This window comes from Varanus komodoensis, unplaced genomic scaffold (genome assembly GCF_004798865.1).
Source record: "Varanus komodoensis strain SLA01 unplaced genomic scaffold, ASM479886v1 scaffold153, whole genome shotgun sequence".
NCBI classification, from domain to species: domain Eukaryota; kingdom Metazoa; phylum Chordata; class Lepidosauria; order Squamata; family Varanidae; genus Varanus; species Varanus komodoensis.
The window spans coordinates 182046-197760 of record NW_025335445.1 but is presented as its reverse complement, the minus strand read 5'-3'; the positions used below and the strand labels follow the sequence as shown (position 1 = coordinate 197760).

At 69.8% G+C, this 15715-nt stretch overlaps 1 protein-coding gene across 1 annotated transcript in view; it reads left to right on the top strand.

Annotated features, from left to right (window-relative positions):
- MAP3K10 (mitogen-activated protein kinase kinase kinase 10) overlaps positions 1 to 14488 on the top strand; it is a 19923-nt gene extending 5435 nt beyond the window's left edge. The window contains exons 6-18 of the mRNA XM_044425414.1: positions 126 to 463; positions 1104 to 1169; positions 1292 to 4546; positions 8101 to 8733; positions 9630 to 9810; positions 10060 to 10208; positions 11036 to 11211; positions 11424 to 11664; positions 11764 to 11886; positions 12414 to 12552; positions 12662 to 12774; positions 13234 to 13776; positions 14136 to 14488. Coding sequence (XP_044281349.1) covers positions 126 to 463; positions 1104 to 1169; positions 1292 to 4546; positions 8101 to 8733; positions 9630 to 9810; positions 10060 to 10208; positions 11036 to 11211; positions 11424 to 11664; positions 11764 to 11886; positions 12414 to 12552; positions 12662 to 12774; positions 13234 to 13776; positions 14136 to 14488 — 6310 coding nt within the window. The remainder of the gene's footprint in view (positions 1 to 125; positions 464 to 1103; positions 1170 to 1291; positions 4547 to 8100; positions 8734 to 9629; positions 9811 to 10059; positions 10209 to 11035; positions 11212 to 11423; positions 11665 to 11763; positions 11887 to 12413; positions 12553 to 12661; positions 12775 to 13233; positions 13777 to 14135) is intronic.
- Positions 14489 to 15715: the final 1227 nt, after the last annotated feature.

Sequence of the window (15715 nt, the reverse complement as noted above, 5' to 3'; positions counted from 1 at the left end):
ACACGCACAGGGGAGGCGCCCCACGAGGCGTGCGGGGCTGGCGCGCCGGCGGGGCGGGGGGGGTCCGGCCGGGGCGACGGCCCGCGTCACGCCGCCCCGCTGCCGCCGCCCTTCCCCGCCCGCAGGACCGAGCCGAAGCGCGTGCTCGAGAGCAGGTTCCCCCGCCGGGTGCGCGCGGCGGGCATCATCGCGGAGTCGCAGGACGAGGCGGTGTACGCGCTGACCGAGGGCGCCGAGCGGCTGCTGTCCCGCGTGGAGAACCAGCTGACGGCCAACCTGTTCCTCATGTCCGAGTGTCCGCGGGCGGGGGCGCAGCCCGCCGTGCGCCCGCCGCTTTCCCGGCGCAAGGGCATCGCCGAGGGCACGCCCGACGAGTTCGCCAAGCCCGACGACCACCTGGCGGCGCAGGCCCGCTGGCTGGGGCTCTTCGCCCACGCCGACAGGGCGCCCCCGCAGGCCTCCAGTAAGTCGGCCCCCCGGCCGGCCGGCCGGCCGGCCGCCCCTCCCCGCCCCTCCGCGGCGCCGGCCCGGAGCCTTCCCTGCGCCCCCGCCGCGCGCGCGCGCACTCCGGGAGGGGAGCCCCGGGGCTCCTCCAGAGCAGGGGTCTCTGCCGAGCTCCCCCGCGGCGCTCAGACGGTGCTGAGGCGGCTGGCTTTTCCTGGGTGCGCTTTGCAGACTGGGCCAAGTCTTCCTCCACGGGTTTTGTCTTTTTGTTTGGCCACTGTGGCATTTTTAAATCCTGTGGTTTGGGGAGGGCAGAGGCTGGCAAGATTCCCTAGACAATTTTGTTGGGGGGGCGGGCTTTCTGAGTTTCTTTGTGTCCATTTCGCCTCACATTTTATTTGGTTTATTCAAAATATTTCTATCCTATCTTTCTGTTAATCGCACACAAGGTGGGCGGCTAGAGCTGCATGTTGTTCAGTTACAGTGAATTGTTTTTAATGGAATCAGTCCCTCATGAGAAAGTGGGGAGATGAGCAGCATGGGCTGCCTGTGCGGACGGTGGCTTGGCCTTCGCTGGGGCCCGTCCACCAAGCTCGCCTCCCTCTCCTCTCCTCTCCTCTCCTCTCCTCTCCTCTCCTCTCCTCTCCTCTCGCTAACAGCCACTTCCTTGGAAGCCATTGGGCCACAGGCAGAGGAGAAGCTCCCTCGGATCCAGAAGGCACGAGGTACGACGACAGAGCGGGGGGTGGCTTGCATGTCTGGGGGGCCCAAACCTTGTGTGCCATGTGCAGCCGTGTAAAATGATGCCTGTGGAACAAATCCTAAAGCCTCGCACCTGTTCCCAAAGGCAAGGCCATCGTCATGGCGGCGCCGGGCGGCGTGGCCTCGCCGGAGAGCGCCTCCGGCAGCAGCAGCGGCAGTGGCAGCAGCGGCAGTGGCAGCACCAGCGGCAGCACCAGCGGCAGCACCAGCGGCAGCAGCGTCTCCTTGTGGCGGGAAGTGCGGCGGGCCAGGAGGGAGCACAAGGCCCGGGAGAAGCGGCCGGGCCCCAAGCTGCTGCCCGTCGTTTCCCAGGAGGCGCCAAAGCCAGTCCGGCCGCGCAAGCAGGCCCAGCCTGTCCTCCTGCAGCGGCGCGACACCCGCACGCAGCTCTACGTGGAGGTGCTGAAGCGGCAGAAGGTCAAGAAGGAGGAGCAGGTGGCTGCGCTCCCGGTGGAAGCCAAGCGGGAAAGCGGCGTCCTGCAGGCCAGGCCCAGTCAGCCGTCGCCCGCCAAGCTGCCCTCCGTGGCCACCAAGGGCAGCATCATCGACCCCGACCAGCAGTACAGCGCCGACAAGTCCAAGTGGCGCAGCGACCTCTACCAGCTGCTGATGCTGCGCATCGCCCCCCCCGCCGAGGGCCGCACCGCAGCCGAGGACTTGCTGGCCTCGGCCCGCGTTGCCCTGGCCAGACGGGCCGTGTCCTGGGAGGCCCTCCTGGCCCTCGGCCAGGCCCTCCCCACCCTCCAGGAGGAAGTCACCCTGGAGGAGGCAGGGCGGGCGAGGCACGTGGAGGACTGGCTGAAGGCCTCCTCCCAGGAGCCGCAGCCGCCGCCGTTGGAGGAAAGCGTGGAGGCGGTGCTCGCCGTGAGGACGGAGGAGGACGTGCCGGGCCGCTCGGGGAGCGAGGCCGAGCGCAGCGACCTGAGTCGGGAGGGCTCTTCCGAGGTGGAAAGCGCGGCTTCTGGAAAGCGGGTCCCTGGGGAGAAAAGGGGGCCCAAGGAGAGGGAAAGGGCAGGCAAGCGGAGGCACCTGCTCTCCAAGAGAGAGAAGGTGGGGCGGGTGGGCGTGAGGGCAGAGGCGGCGGCGGGGAGGGGAGGGGCCAAGCACGAGCCGGAGGCACCGGAAGGCTGGGAGCAAGCACCCTCGGCTCTGGGGCAGGACCAGCAGGCAGCCGGCCAGAAGGACAGGGAGGCAGCCGGGGGCAGCGACAGGGAGGGGGCCCGGGGAAAGGGGCGCCTGGGGTCCTGGGGGAGAGAGCGCCGGGAGGCCAAGCCACTTGCGTGGGAAAGGGCCAGCAAGAAATTGAGAGTGGCCCAGAGGAAAGTGGCCCAGCCAGCTGCCCAGGCCAGGGAGGTGGCCGAGGGCATGGAGGAGCGGCGGGCCCCGGTGCGACGGCTGCAGCAGGAGGTCCTGATCACTGGGCCGGAGGGGGTGCTGGCCCGTGTGTCGGAGCACTCCCTGGCTGAGCTGCGGGCCGAGGCCAAGGAGCTCTTGCTGGCCGAGCTGAAGGAGAGGGCCCTGGTGGAGGTCCAAGAGGCGACCCTGAAGGAGGCCATGGCCGTGGCCATGGCCGAGGCCAGGGAGACAGTGGTGGCAGAGGCGCGGGAGAAGGCGCTGCTCACCGCACGGGAGAAGGCGCTGACCGAGGCGTGGGAGAAGGCGCTGGCCAAGGCGCGGAAGATGGTCCATGCGGAGGTGATGCAGGGGGCTCTGGCCGAGGCCCGGGAGGTGCTCCTAGCCGAGGGGAAGGAAGGGGATGCCAGCGAGGAAAGAATCCAGGCCCTGGCGGAGGCCAGGGCCGTCGAGCTGGTGGAGGCGAGGGCGATGGAGCTGGCCATGGCCATGTCCCTGCACATAGATGAGGACAGAGTGTTGCAGCTGGCCGAGGCAGAAGCCGTGGAGGTGGATGAGGCAAAAGTCCTCGAGCTGTCCCAGGCAAGGGCCATGGAGCTGGTCCAGGCATACGCCGCAGAACTGGCTCAGGAAAGACTGAAGGAGATGTCTGAGGAAGATATGAGCGAGCGGGTTGAGGCCAAACTGAAAGATCTGCTCCTGGAGCATGGGAGAAAGGCTCGCAGGAGAAGGAGACTCATCGCGGAGGGAGAGTTGGAGGCTGAGCTGGAGGCTGAGCTGCAGGCTGAGCTGCAGGCAGAGCTGCAGGCTGAGCTGGAGGCAGAGCTGGAGGCAGGCCTGTGGGAAGACCTGTGGGAGGAGAGCCCTTGGTTCCCCACCGGGGAAGAAAGCGAGGCATTGATCGCCCTGTGGGAGAATGAACCTACCCCTGGGCCAGAGCTTGAGCTTCCGGAACGCGCTCAGTTGCTCCTGGAAATCCTGACCGAGCCGGAGAAGCTGGAGAGCAGCGATTCCAAGACATTTCAGCGCCTCTCCCAAGTGGTGTCCTTGCTTCAGGTCACCTCCGCGACGGATGCCAAGGCCCTGGCCAAGGCCCTGGTGGAGCAGGCGGAGCTGGTCGTGGCAGAAGGGGAGCTGCAGGAGCTCTTGCCGGAAGCCTGTGTCACCATCTTGGCAGAGCTCAAGGAGATGCTGCAGCGCCAGCGATCTGGGGCGGCCGGCTCCCCGCCGCTCGCAGCCAGGGTCAGGAGCCTGCTGGAAAACGCCCAGACCATGCTGCGGGCCAAGGCCCTGAAGCAGAAACTGGAGAGAGAGGCCTCGAAGCAAAGCTGGGAGGAAGAGGCCAAGGCGGAGTGGGTGGAGGAGGGGGGGGAAAGGGCGGACAAGAGGCTCTGGCTGAACACGAAGATCATGGAGACCCTCAGGAGGTGGCAGACCGACGTCGAGAAGGCCCAGGAGCAGAAGCTGCTGCTGCAGCAGAAGCGGCTCCAGTACAAGTCACGGATCATCCCGCTGGACGAGGCTGAGAAAAGGATGCAAAGAGGGAGGGAGAAGGTGGGCAGGGAGGAGCAGCGGCAGAAGCAGAAGTGGGCGAAACTGCCGGCTGCGCGCGAGTCAGGCAGGCTGATGTGGTTCATGGGCCAGCCGCGCGCGAGGGCCTGGAAGGCCATCATACAGATGGACCAGGACCTGCCTCCGGCCCTGGAGGACCAGTTCCAGAGGCCCCGGCTGAGGGGCTACCGGCTGGCAAAGGACTTCCTGTACAAGACCACCAAGCCAGCGGGGCTCCTGCATCGCAACAGGTTCCGGCGGGGCGGCCGGCAGCACGTCTTCCGCCTGGAGGACGACAAAGGGATCGACTGGGAGAGGTTCATAAAGCTCTTCCAGACGCTCATGCAGCTGAAGGAGGTGGAGGGGGGCATGGATTCGGCCGCGTGGCACGAGCGCTCCTCCCGGCTGCTGGACCTCTACGGCGTGAGCAACCCCCTGATCCGGGCCATGGTGCAGCAGCTGCTGATGGGCGGCCGCCACCAGCACAAGTACGTCGCGGGCAACACCCTGCAGCTGCGGCAGGCGCCCGTGGACCTGGGCCAGCGGATCCTCTACGAGCTGATCCACCACTCCGTCCGCATCCACCCCAAGCCGCCCGCCCTGCACAGCGTCGTCCCGCTCAGCTACCAGAACAACGTGCACCCCTTCAGGATGCGGGGCGTGACCCACTTTGGCACCACGACCCTCAAGTGGAAGACCTTCTTCTCCAAGGGGAGGCTGCCCAGGCTGCGCCTGTTCGTGCACTCGAAGCGCATGTGAAGCAGTGGCACTTCTGCCAGCGCAGGCAGAGGGTGCGCGCAGCTGCAGCGGGCATGCCCATGCGTCGGCCCATGCCTGCACGCGCACCGGTGCCAGCTGCAGCCGTGCATGCGGAGTGCTCCTGTGCGGCGCTGTCCCTCCTCCTGTGAGCCACGGAGGCAGAGAGCTGGGAGCTCTCGCAGGGCGAGGGATGCTCGTGGCAAGCCCCGCGGGAGGAATACGGGGGGGGGGCACCACTGCAGCTGCCGTGCCGCTTGGGCCCCCTTCGGGCAGCTCCGTTTGCTGGTAGCTATGGATTACCCTCCACTCTGAGCCAAGGCAGTGAACAAAATGCCAGCATACTAATAAAAACAGAGTAAGTTAATGTCATAAGAGGATAATAAAACGTTGACAGTCAATCGAAGCATGACTGAGCTGTGATTACAGCTGTGGAAAGGGGGCAGGGCTCCAGCCCCTCCGTTCTGAGCCCTGTGGGCCCGGACCCTCCAAGCCTTCCAGGGCCCTGCGGCCGAGGGGCCACTGCATGTCAGGGGAGGAAGCCTCGGAAGGCCTCAGCCTGCAGAGTGCCGGGCCCCAAATTCTCTTGGGGGCAGGACAGCGAGTTGGGCTGTTGTGCTGGCCTCATCAAGTCTGTCTGAGTGCAGGGGTGGGCCGGGGGAGCCACAGCCTGCTGGCCCACCGGGCCCTCCGGAGCCCCGCAGCCCACCAGCCCTGCCCCTTCAGCCCCGCGGGCAGCAGGTCCCTCGCGGAGGCCAGGTATGTTCGGGGCTCTGGACAAAGGGCCCCTGAAGGCCCAGCTGTGGGCTGGCAGGAGGCTTGGCCCCCAGCTTCCAGAAGACTGCACAAGACACGCCCAGCAGTGACGGCACCCCGCCTGTTGCTGGGACAGCGCCACCGGCTGGGCGAGACTGGGCTCCCCCCCGGCGCCCCCAGTGGCCTCAGGCAGCAGTGTCCCGGCCAGAGCAGCCCATGCCATCCCCACCCAGCCTCAGGCCTGCCCCCTCAGAAGGAAGCGGGCTGTCCCCCGGGCCTGGCCAGGCTGGGGGTGGGGGTGGCTCCCCAGGCCGCTGGCAACTGTGGCCGCCCCTCCCAGAGCAGCTGCTTGGGGTGGTCTGGTGCTCTCCTATGAAGGAGATGACGGTTGGTAATATAAAAATGACCTCCCCATGCATACCTTAATATGATGAGGGGACCTGAGACTCCACTGGGGGGTCTCCTAGCAGGGTCACATGACGCCGTGCTGCCAGAAGAGAAGCGAGGGCGGCTGGACCCAATCTGCAACCCCGCGAGAAGGCAGTGCTCGCTGGAGAGAACCAGGGGAGGTGTGGTGCTGGAAAAGGGGGCAGCTGGAGGTGGGTGGTCCCGTTCCTGGGAGCTGGGGGTGGGGGGGCGTCTGGACAGTGCGGATGGGCAGGGCCGTCCCCGGGCGGCCGACTCAGCCACAGAGAACAGCAGCAACACAGACACTTACTTCGCGCTGCCCGTTCGGCTTTGCGCTCTCGGGTCATGTCCACCTGCGCTGGAAACGATTCCTTGCCGATCCGGGATGATCATTCCCACCATCCCGGCGGAGCCGCCCCTGGAAAATCCGACATCCGGGTGCTTGGAAGCAGACTGGCCGCCCTGCGAAAGGACAGCGCACAGTGGCCGCCGGGTGGGGGCCGCGCGGAAAACTTTCCGGGGGCGCAGCCGCCCAGCTCCAGTGCCCCGCGCGCAGGCAGAGCCCGAAAGCCCAACGGCGAGGCGGGGGCGGCTCCGCTTTGGGGACCCCTCCGGGGGCCGCGCGGGCTTCCGAGGGTCGAGCGCCCTGGGGCGGGAGCACGCCAGCCTGCAGCCGCCTTCTGCAGGAACCGGCGCCGGGCCCCCGAAGCACGCGCCCCGGCAGGAGGGCAGGCGCGCCGAGCGGGAGCCGCGGCGGCGGAGCACGCAGGCCGGGGGAGCCGGCGCGGGGCTGAGACCGCGACTGAGCCGCTTTCCGGGAGCGAGCGGGCTCGCCGGGGGCTCCCCGGAGGCCCCCGAGCGCCGCCAGCAGGCGGGGCTGCCGGCGGTTCCGGCTACCGGGGTCCCACCCGGCCGCGTCCCCGCGCGCCTGGCGAGGGCGAGCGGCCAGGCAGGTGCGGGGCGAGGGCTGCCCCTCCCGGGACTACGAGTCCCGGCATGCACAGGGCGCCGGCGTGCGGCTCCCCGGCCGGCCGCTCCCCAGCTGACAGCCGTGCCGCGGCTGCCGGGCGAGCGCTGGACGCGCCAGCCCGCAGCAGCCGCCGAGCCCCGCGCGGGGAGCGGGCCCGATCGGAGCGTGCGGGCGGCAGCGGGAGGCGCGGGGCTCGCCAGGTGGGCCGGCGGGGCAGCCGGGCGAGGGGCCGCTGCCAGCCCGGGCAAAGCGGCGCAGGGCCAGGCCACGGCCAGGGCGGGCCGGAGAGGGGGGCGCTGCACGGGCAGGCGCAGGAGCGGGCAGGTGGATGGGCGCGGGCGGGCAGGTGCGGCCGTAGGAGCCCGGGAATCGACCGCACGGGCGGCGCCCGCAGGAGCCGGCAGGGCTGGCACAGGACGGGCGCCCGCGCCCACGGCGGCTCGGAGAAGGGCGAGCGAAGCGGAGGGGGCGGGTGCCGGGATGGCCGCGCTGCGGCGCCGCCAGAGGGCTCGCCCTTCTTCCCTCCCGCGGGGGACCCGCCACGGGACCCGTGCCTCGCCGCCACGGAGCGCGCTCGGCTGCCCCGGCAGGGCGAGCGGGGATGCCTCCGCCGCCGCCGGCTCCTGGCGCGTCCTCCGCGGCCGAGCATAATGGCCTCTTTCTTCCGCGCCGGAGCGCGCTCCCTGCGGCCGGGCGGGGCGGGGGAGGCCGGATTGCTTGTCGTTTAAGTCGCGGATTATCAGGCGAGGTCGTGACCGCCCCGTCCCGCCTTTGCAGGGCTCGCCGCTGCTCTCCTCCCGGCGCCGTACCGACCAGCATCCCCGGAGGCCTGCGGGAGCAGCCCTTTGGCGAGGAGGGGGCGCCAGCCGGCAGGATGGGCGCCCATGAAGCAGGAGGGGTGGGCGGCGCAGGATCGGGCCCCCAGCACTCCGCTGGGGCCAGCGCCGGCCCACTGGCCCACGTGGGGCTGTGAAGCATGCAAGGCCACGACCCTCCGAGGCGCGGGCCGCCGGTGGGAGCTGACCCCATGGAGCAGGCGTGCGAGGGGGTGGGGGACTGCGGGGGGCTGTGGGCCGCCTGCCCGCCAGCCCCTCGCCCCTTCTGGACGGCGGTCTTTGACTACGAGGCGGCAGCAGAGGAGGAGCTCACCCTGCGGCGGGGCGACCTGGTGGAGGTGCTCTCCCAGGACGCCTCCGTCTCCGGGGACGAGGGCTGGTGGACCGGGAAGCTGCAGGACAAGGTGGGCGTCTTCCCGAGCAACTACGTGGCCAGCAAGCCCACCTATGCCCAGGTGCAGGGCTCCCTGGAGGGCGCGCTCCCCCCGGAGGTCTCCTTCCAGGAGCTGGAGCTGGAAGAGATCATCGGCGTGGGCGGGTTTGGGAAGGTGTACAAGGGCCTGTGGCGAGGGGAGGAGGTGGCGGTGAAGGCCACCCGCCAGGACCCCGAGGAGGACGTCGCGGTGACTGCAGCGAACGTGCGGCAGGAGGCCCGGCTCTTCGCCATGCTGCGCCACCCCAACATCATCGCGCTGCGGGCCGTCTGCCTCGTGCCCCCCAATCTGTGCCTGGTGATGGAGTACGCCCGGGGTGGGGCGCTCAGCCGGGTGCTGGCGGGCAAGAAGGTGCCCCCGCACGTGCTGGTCAACTGGGCCGTGCAGGTCGCGCGGGGCATGAACTACCTGCACAATGAGGCCGTGGTCTCCATCATCCACCGGGACCTCAAGTCCATCAACAGTAAGTGCCCTGCAGGGGGGAGGCAGGGGGCGCCGGGGGGTCCCAGCCCTTCCCATGCAGCCACGCGTGCCGGCCGGCGTCCTGGGGCAGGTCCCCGGCCACGGAGCCAGAAGTGCCAAGCAGCGCAGGCCACACTTCTGACGGCACAGAACCGCTCCCGCTCCCACTCCGAGCAAACAAACTCGTCCTTGAACGAGCAAGAACCCCGGGCGATCCCCCGTCTCTCAGCCCCTGTGGCCCCTGCCGCCCCGGGAGCTGTTGCTGCGTGAGCGCAGCATTGCCTTGGCTGCTTGAGAAGCCCCGAGGCCGAATTACGCCTGAGCCCGCACCGCTGAGCGGCCGTGAGCAGCCTGGAAGCTAGTGGCCGAGGCTTCCTGCTGGAGGCGCCTGCTCTGGACGGCCTGTGCCTTTTGCCCCAGACGCGTTTGCAAAGGCCCGTTCAGAGAGCCCGTTGCCCGCACCCAGCCGGGTACGCGGGATCACACCTCTGGAGCCACTGCCCCGTGCTCCTGGCTCACCGAGGGGGCGTGTGTGCGGGGGGCTCCTGCCCTCTCCCCTCCGACGGTGTCCAGGGATACACTTGACAGGGCGGCCCTGCGGGGTGGCAACAGAGATGGGGGGCAGGGCTGCGATGGAGGCATCCCCAGCGCCAGCCTTCACCGGCCCCTCTTCCTGGCCCATCAGGCTGGCCGGGGGAGGCAGGCTGGGGTTTAGTGTCCTGGCTGCCCAACACAGCTCAGAAAGCGAGCACAGGGCAGGACACGGCGTGGCATCAGTCATGCCACAGCCGAGGGCAGTCGCATTCGAGAACGAGCTGACAGATGCCATGGTGGTGAAGAGGGATGTCTTCCCTCCCCTCCCCGCCCCCTGTGGCCTGTGTCTCCGGCCCTTTCCAGTCCTCATCCTGGAGCGCATCGAGAACGAGGACCTGAGTGGCCGGACCCTCAAGATAACCGACTTCGGCCTGGCACGGGAGTGGCACAAGACCACCAAGATGAGCGCAGCCGGCACCTACGCCTGGATGGCCCCGGAGGTCATCAAGCACTCGCTCTTCTCCAAGAGCAGCGACGTGTGGAGGTAGCGTGGCCGGGGGCAGGCGCTGCAGCGCCCCCCACGGCTTGCCTGTGCAGGAGCGGCCGCAGTGGGCAGGGCCGCCTTCCACGGAGGTAGCCAAGCTCAGCCTGGGGGGCAGCCAGCGCACGTTCTCGCACGATCTGGAAGTCCCGGGGCAACATCAGCCCGCTGCCCCCTGGGGCCGCTCCGGGTCGAGGGGCTTTGTCTCGGTGGTGTGCCATGCGCCGAGTCCCACTTCCTCTGTGCTTCCAGCTTTGGGGTGCTGCTGTGGGAGCTGCTGACCGGAGAGGTGCCATATCGCGAGATCGACGCACTTGCCGTGGCCTATGGTGTGGCCATGAACAAGCTGGCGCTGCCGGTGCCCTCCACGTGCCCCGAACCCTTTGCCCACCTGCTGGAGGGTGAGTGAGTGGCCAGAGCACTCCGAAGGCCCCTGAGCCCTGCTTCCGGGGGGCTCTTGCTCCAAGCGGCGGGGGGCACACATGGCAAGGCCCCCCTCCCACGCACAGAGAAGAACAGGCACTGTAACCCAAGCGAGAAGCCGGACATGTGGGGCTTGGCCAGTGGCTCGGGGTGGCCTGCCCGCGGCCCTGAAACCGGGCAGGAGCACCCATGGGCCAAGACGCTTGCAAATGCCCGTATTAAGGTGCGCGCTCTCGAAACCGCACACTTCAAACCGAGCACTGTGCATTTCAGTCAGTGGAAGAAAAGCGCACTCTTTTGAACAGTGAGGCTTCTTTCCGGTTCAAATAAACTCATCCCAGGTCAGGAGAGAGCCAGGCCAGGCTTTGAAGCAGGACTGGCGGCGCTGGCAACCTCCCCTCATTCTCCCCTCCTGGTGAGCAGCACTGCTGGAGAACCAGGAGGCCTCCTGCCAGGCCGCCGGCCACTTCGCCCCACCACGGATGGGGGTGCCGGGCCCTGCCCCACCTTCGCTGGGCCTGCCTCCCGCTGGTTGCCCCAGTCTGAGCCCCTCCCTGGCCTCCTCAGCCATCTGCCTCAGCCGGTGGAACGGCTGGTGCCCGAAGCCTCTCGGAGGGTGACTAGACTGGCCCGCTGGAGCCCAGACTGGGGGGCCGGCAACAGAGAGGGGCATTTGGGGGGCCCGTTGCTCCCGGAGTGCCCCGCTGCCTGCTGGCACGGGCTGCGCTGCGGCAGGAATCAAGGCAGCCCGGGTCTGCTCGGTGCAACTGCTCTTCCCCGCCGACGCCTCTGCTCCCTTTGGCAGAATGCTGGAGCCCGGAGCCCCATGCCCGGCCGGACTTCCGCTGCATCCTGCGGCGGCTGGTGGCCATCGAGCAGTCGGCCATGTTCCAGATGCCGCTGGAGTCCTTCCACTCGCTGCAGCAGGACTGGAAGGCAGAGATTGCGGCCATGTTCCACGACCTGCGCACCAAGGAGAAGGTGAGTGCCCCCCCCCCGCTGCGGCCAGCACCCCCCAGGAGCATCCTGCGCCTTGGCCCGCCTGGGCCGCTCCGGGCCGGGGGCCGGTCACCACAGCACCGCCCCCACACGTGCCCTCGGGGCCGCCTGCCGGGCCCCGCCGGGGGCCGAACCGGGGCTGGCGGGGAGCCCCCGGAGCCAGTCCGGGCCTCTGAACCCTCCCGCCTCCCCAGGAGCTGCGCAGCCGCGAGGAGGAGCTGCTGCGGGCGGCCCGGGAGCAGAAGAGCCAGGAGGCCGAGCTGCGCCGGAGGGAGCAGGAGCTGGCGCAGCGCGAGATCGACATTGTGGAGCGCGAGCTGCACCTCATCATGGCGCAGATGGGGCAGGAGAAGCCGCGCGTCAGGAAGCGGAAGGGGCACTTCCGGCGCTCCCGCCTCAAGCTGCGCGACGGCAACCGCATCAGCCTCCCCTCAGGTAGTGCTGGCCCTGGGGGGCGCGCAGGGGGCGGCTGTCCCCCATGGGCCCAGGGGGGCAGTGCTCGTGAGCGATCCTCCCCCACTGCCCTCTCCGCAGGCTTCGAGCACAAGATCACGGTGCAGGTGTCGCCCACGCTCGACCGACGGAAAGGGCTGGGCTCCGACGGTGCCAGCCCGCCCGGCAGCCCCGGCATCATCCCCCGCCTGCGTGCCATCCGCCGTGAGTGACCCCCGGCCCGGCCCGGCCCGGCCCCGGGTAGGAGGGAGGGAGGGAGGGAAGGAAGGAGGCAGGGAGAGGCTGGACGCAGCCAGGGGCGGGTTGGGGAGACGCCTCTGGAAGCCCCTCACCCGGCCCCAGCTGCCCTCGGCCTCGCCGCGGACCCCAAGAGGCTGCCCTGGTGATGGAGCGCTCCAAAGGTTTTCCTCAGTGAATGCCCCTTTCCCCAAAGGAGCTCTCGAGGCGGCCCAGGCCATGAGGGCAGCTTCCCCAGGGCCCTCTCAGCCCCCCGCCCCCCGGTGCAGGGCAGGCCAAGCAGGGCAGGGCTGGCCTGCCTTCCCCGGCAGAAAGCGAGCCCTGGGGGGCTTCCCTCACCGCGGCCACCAGGAAGGCCACACAAGCAGCGCCCCTCCGGGGACTGCCGTGGGCTCCGGCGGGTGGGTGGGTGGGCGGGTGGGAGAGGGGAGGCTGGCCTGGCCGGCGCGGAGCTGCCGGGACTCATCCTGCCCGCTCTCCCCGGGCTGCTGCAGTGACCCCCTTGGACGGGAGCCAGACCTGGGGCCGCACCGCCGTGGCCACGCGGGAGGAGCTGGTGGGCCCCAAGAAGAAGGGCCGGACGTGGGGGCCCAGCTCCACCGTCCACAAGGAGCGATTCGGCGGGGAGGAGAGGTGAGGTGTGGGGCTGGGTGGCAGGCCCCTGGCGGGGGACACGTGCGTGTGCCCGTGGGGGCGCCTGGCACTCAGGCGGGGTGGCCCGCTCTCTGCTCCACCTGTGCAGGTTGAAGTCCCTGGCCGAGGGCAGCAAGCAGTGGTCCTCCAGCGCCCCCAACCTGGGCAAGTCCCCGAAGCACGTGCCGCTGGCGGTGGGCTTCGCCAGCCTCACGGAGATGGGTGAGCCCCCCGCACCCTCTGGAGGTCACTGGGCGGAGGAGGACGGAGCCCCTCGCCAGCTGGGGCGAGGCCTGGTGGGTGGGCGCGGAGGGGCGCCCGGCAGCTCCGGTCTTCAGGTCTCAGGCTGCCTGCCAGACGGGCAGAGGACAGGTGAGACTGGCCCAGAGGGACCCGGCCCAGGAGGCGCCGGTGTCCAGGTGGGCGTCTGACTCCGCAGCCCCCTGCCTCTCCCAGGGTGTGCCGGGCCGCCCGGGCAGCGCCATTTCTGCCTCCTGGCCGTTGGGCCCCCCAGCCCTTTCCTCCCGCTCCTTCCGGCTGGAAGGGCCTCCTGGGGCCGGTGGGTGAGCAGGGGCTCCGTGATCCCTGCGGAGAGCGGCTTGCCTGCCTCGGGCCCTCAGGTGTGGGGGCATCGGGGGCGTACCCTGCAAATACTGACAGGCACTTTCTCCGTCCCCCCAGAGGAGTTCGCCGAGCGGGGAAGCAGCACGCCGCAGTCGCCCGACTTCCCCCTCCTCCCACCGGGAGCAGCAGCAGAGGCCAGCGGGCCTGGGGGACCCCCTGCCGCCGAGGGGCCCAGGCGGGGCCCGGCCCCCTCCCACCGGCGCAGCGAGCTGGTGCTCCTGAGCTGCGCGTCCATCCTGGCCTCCATCGCCCTGGGCGTGGAGCTGGTGGAGCTGGTGGGAAGGGGGGTGCAGCCCCAGGGGCCCCCCTCCGGGCCCCCCAGCTCCGCCACGCTCCTGTCACTCTCGTCCCTCTCCGACTGCAACTCCACCAAGTCCCTCCTGCCCTCGGACAGCGACGAGGCCCCCGCCTACGAGAGCCTGGCCCCCGCCCCCTGCCCCAACGCGCTGGTGGACGTCACCGCCGAGAGCTTCAAGAGGGACCCCCGGCAGTCGCTCACCCCAACGCACGTCAGCGCCGTGCAGGCCGTCCCCCGGGGGCACCGTCGGACGCCGTCGGACGGGGCCCTCCAGCAGAGCCCGCAGGGGCCCGGCTGCCTGGGTGAGCCCCCAGCCCACAGGCCTTGCTGGAGCGGGGCGCCGGGAGCCCTCTCCCCAGGCCTGGCCCAGCAGCAAGGCCAAAGGCGGGCGGGGGGCCTGAGGGGCCGGGGGCGTGCGCTCGCGCTGAGCACCTCTGCCAGAAGAAGGCAAAGGAGGCCCCTCGGATACGGTGCTGTGCTCGGGGGGAGGAGAAGGGGGGGGGGGGGAGTCCGTTTTTGTCCCCACAGGCACGGGCAGGGCAGCTGCCTTGTGCCCCCAGGCAAAAGAGCACCGGCAGCCAGTGGGGGTGCCGAGAGCACCCCGAATCCAGAGAGGCCTGCTCTCATGCAACACTCCCCCCGCCTTCTCTTGCTCCTCCAGGCTCGCGGGAGGTGCTGCCCTTCGCCCCCTCCTTCCTTGCCTCCCGCGCCCACCCCCAGGGGGCGGAGCGGCCCACCCTGAGCGCCGTGCTGGTGGAGCGCCCGCGGACCCTCGCCTTCGCGGCCCGTCCGCGCCCGTCCGCAGGCCGCCATCGCATCGACCCCTGGAAGCTCGTCTCGCTGGGCCGGGCACCGGGAGGCGCTTCTTCGCCGGGCGAGGCCCCCCCACGGGCGCCGTCCTTGCGTCAGACCCTCCTGGACGTGGACATGGAGGGCCAGGCCCGGGACAGCACCGTGCCCCTGTGCGGGGCGCGGAACCCCTGCTGCCGCCTCGAGGCGGACGTGTCCCACTGACGTGGGGCGCCCCCCGGGCCGGGCCGGCCGGAGCATTCCCGCCCGTGCCGGCTGGGCGGCCCTGGGATGAGGCCGGGCGCTCGGTGGCGGGGCATCGCCAGGGGCGAAGGACCGTGCAGGGTGCCGTATTTATTGACGGGGTGGGGTGGGGGCGGGCAGGCGGAGCTCTTTTCCGAGCAATGTGGCCGCTCAGCCTGCAGGAGGCGCCAGGCGGAGGGTGTCTGCGCACGCGTGCGCCGGTAAGGACATCCGTCCGCCCGCCCGCGGGCCACCCCTGCCAGGCCCTTGCGGCGCTGCCCGGCCTCGGCATCCGTGACTCTGATCGTTCTGTTTTGTGTGCTTGATTTTTTAAGCGTGTGTTGGAAAAGTAAAATGTTTGCCTTCCTTTTTCCCTCCTCTGGCATAATTTCTCCACGCTGCGGCCACGGCGCGCAGGGGGCGAGGGCCAGCTGTGGGCGCTGCTCCGGATGCCCCGAAACGTGGGTTGCAGCACAGGCCAGGTCCGCACCCGCCGTCCCTCCGAGGAGTTCCGGCACCGCTCGCTCTTCCTGCCCTGGCTCCGCTTCGGGGCTGAACGGGGCTCGCAGCCGGGCCGGGGGTTCTGCCCCACAAGGCTGCATGAGGCGACTTTGCCCACCGGACTGCAGCCCACCCGCCTTGCCTGCCCGGCATGTCCCGCCCGTCCCCTCCGGCACCACGGCCATTCTGGGTGCAGTGCTGCTTGAACTTCCCAGGTGCGCCTCTCCCTTCTGCCGCGACCCCTCCTGCCACCCCGGCGCAGGCCCCCTCCTCAGTCGGAACCAGGGAGCCGTCCCACACCTGACGGTGCACTTCAGAGAATCCGAATCGCGATCAGCGAGCTGGAGGGGGCCAAGAAGGCCAGCGAGTCCAACCCTCTTCAGTGCAGGACCCCACTGGAAGCAGCCCCTGACAGGGGCTTGCCAGCTGCCCCTCGAAGGCTTCCCGTGTGGGAGAGCCCCCCTCCCCCCCGCCATGTGGGTCATGGGTGCCGTGGTCATACTGCAAGAGTTGGGAGGTTTTTCCTGATCTCCAGCCAGAGTCGGGTTTCCTGGAACATAAGTCGGCAGTCTGGGAAAACTGACGAGAGATCCTGGCCCTCCTCAGGGCCCCCCTGCCCAGAGTCCTCCCCAGGCTAAACATGCCCTGTCCCTCCCATCTCTCCTCACAGGGCTGTTTCCAGCCCCCTGATCACCTTGGTTGCCCTCT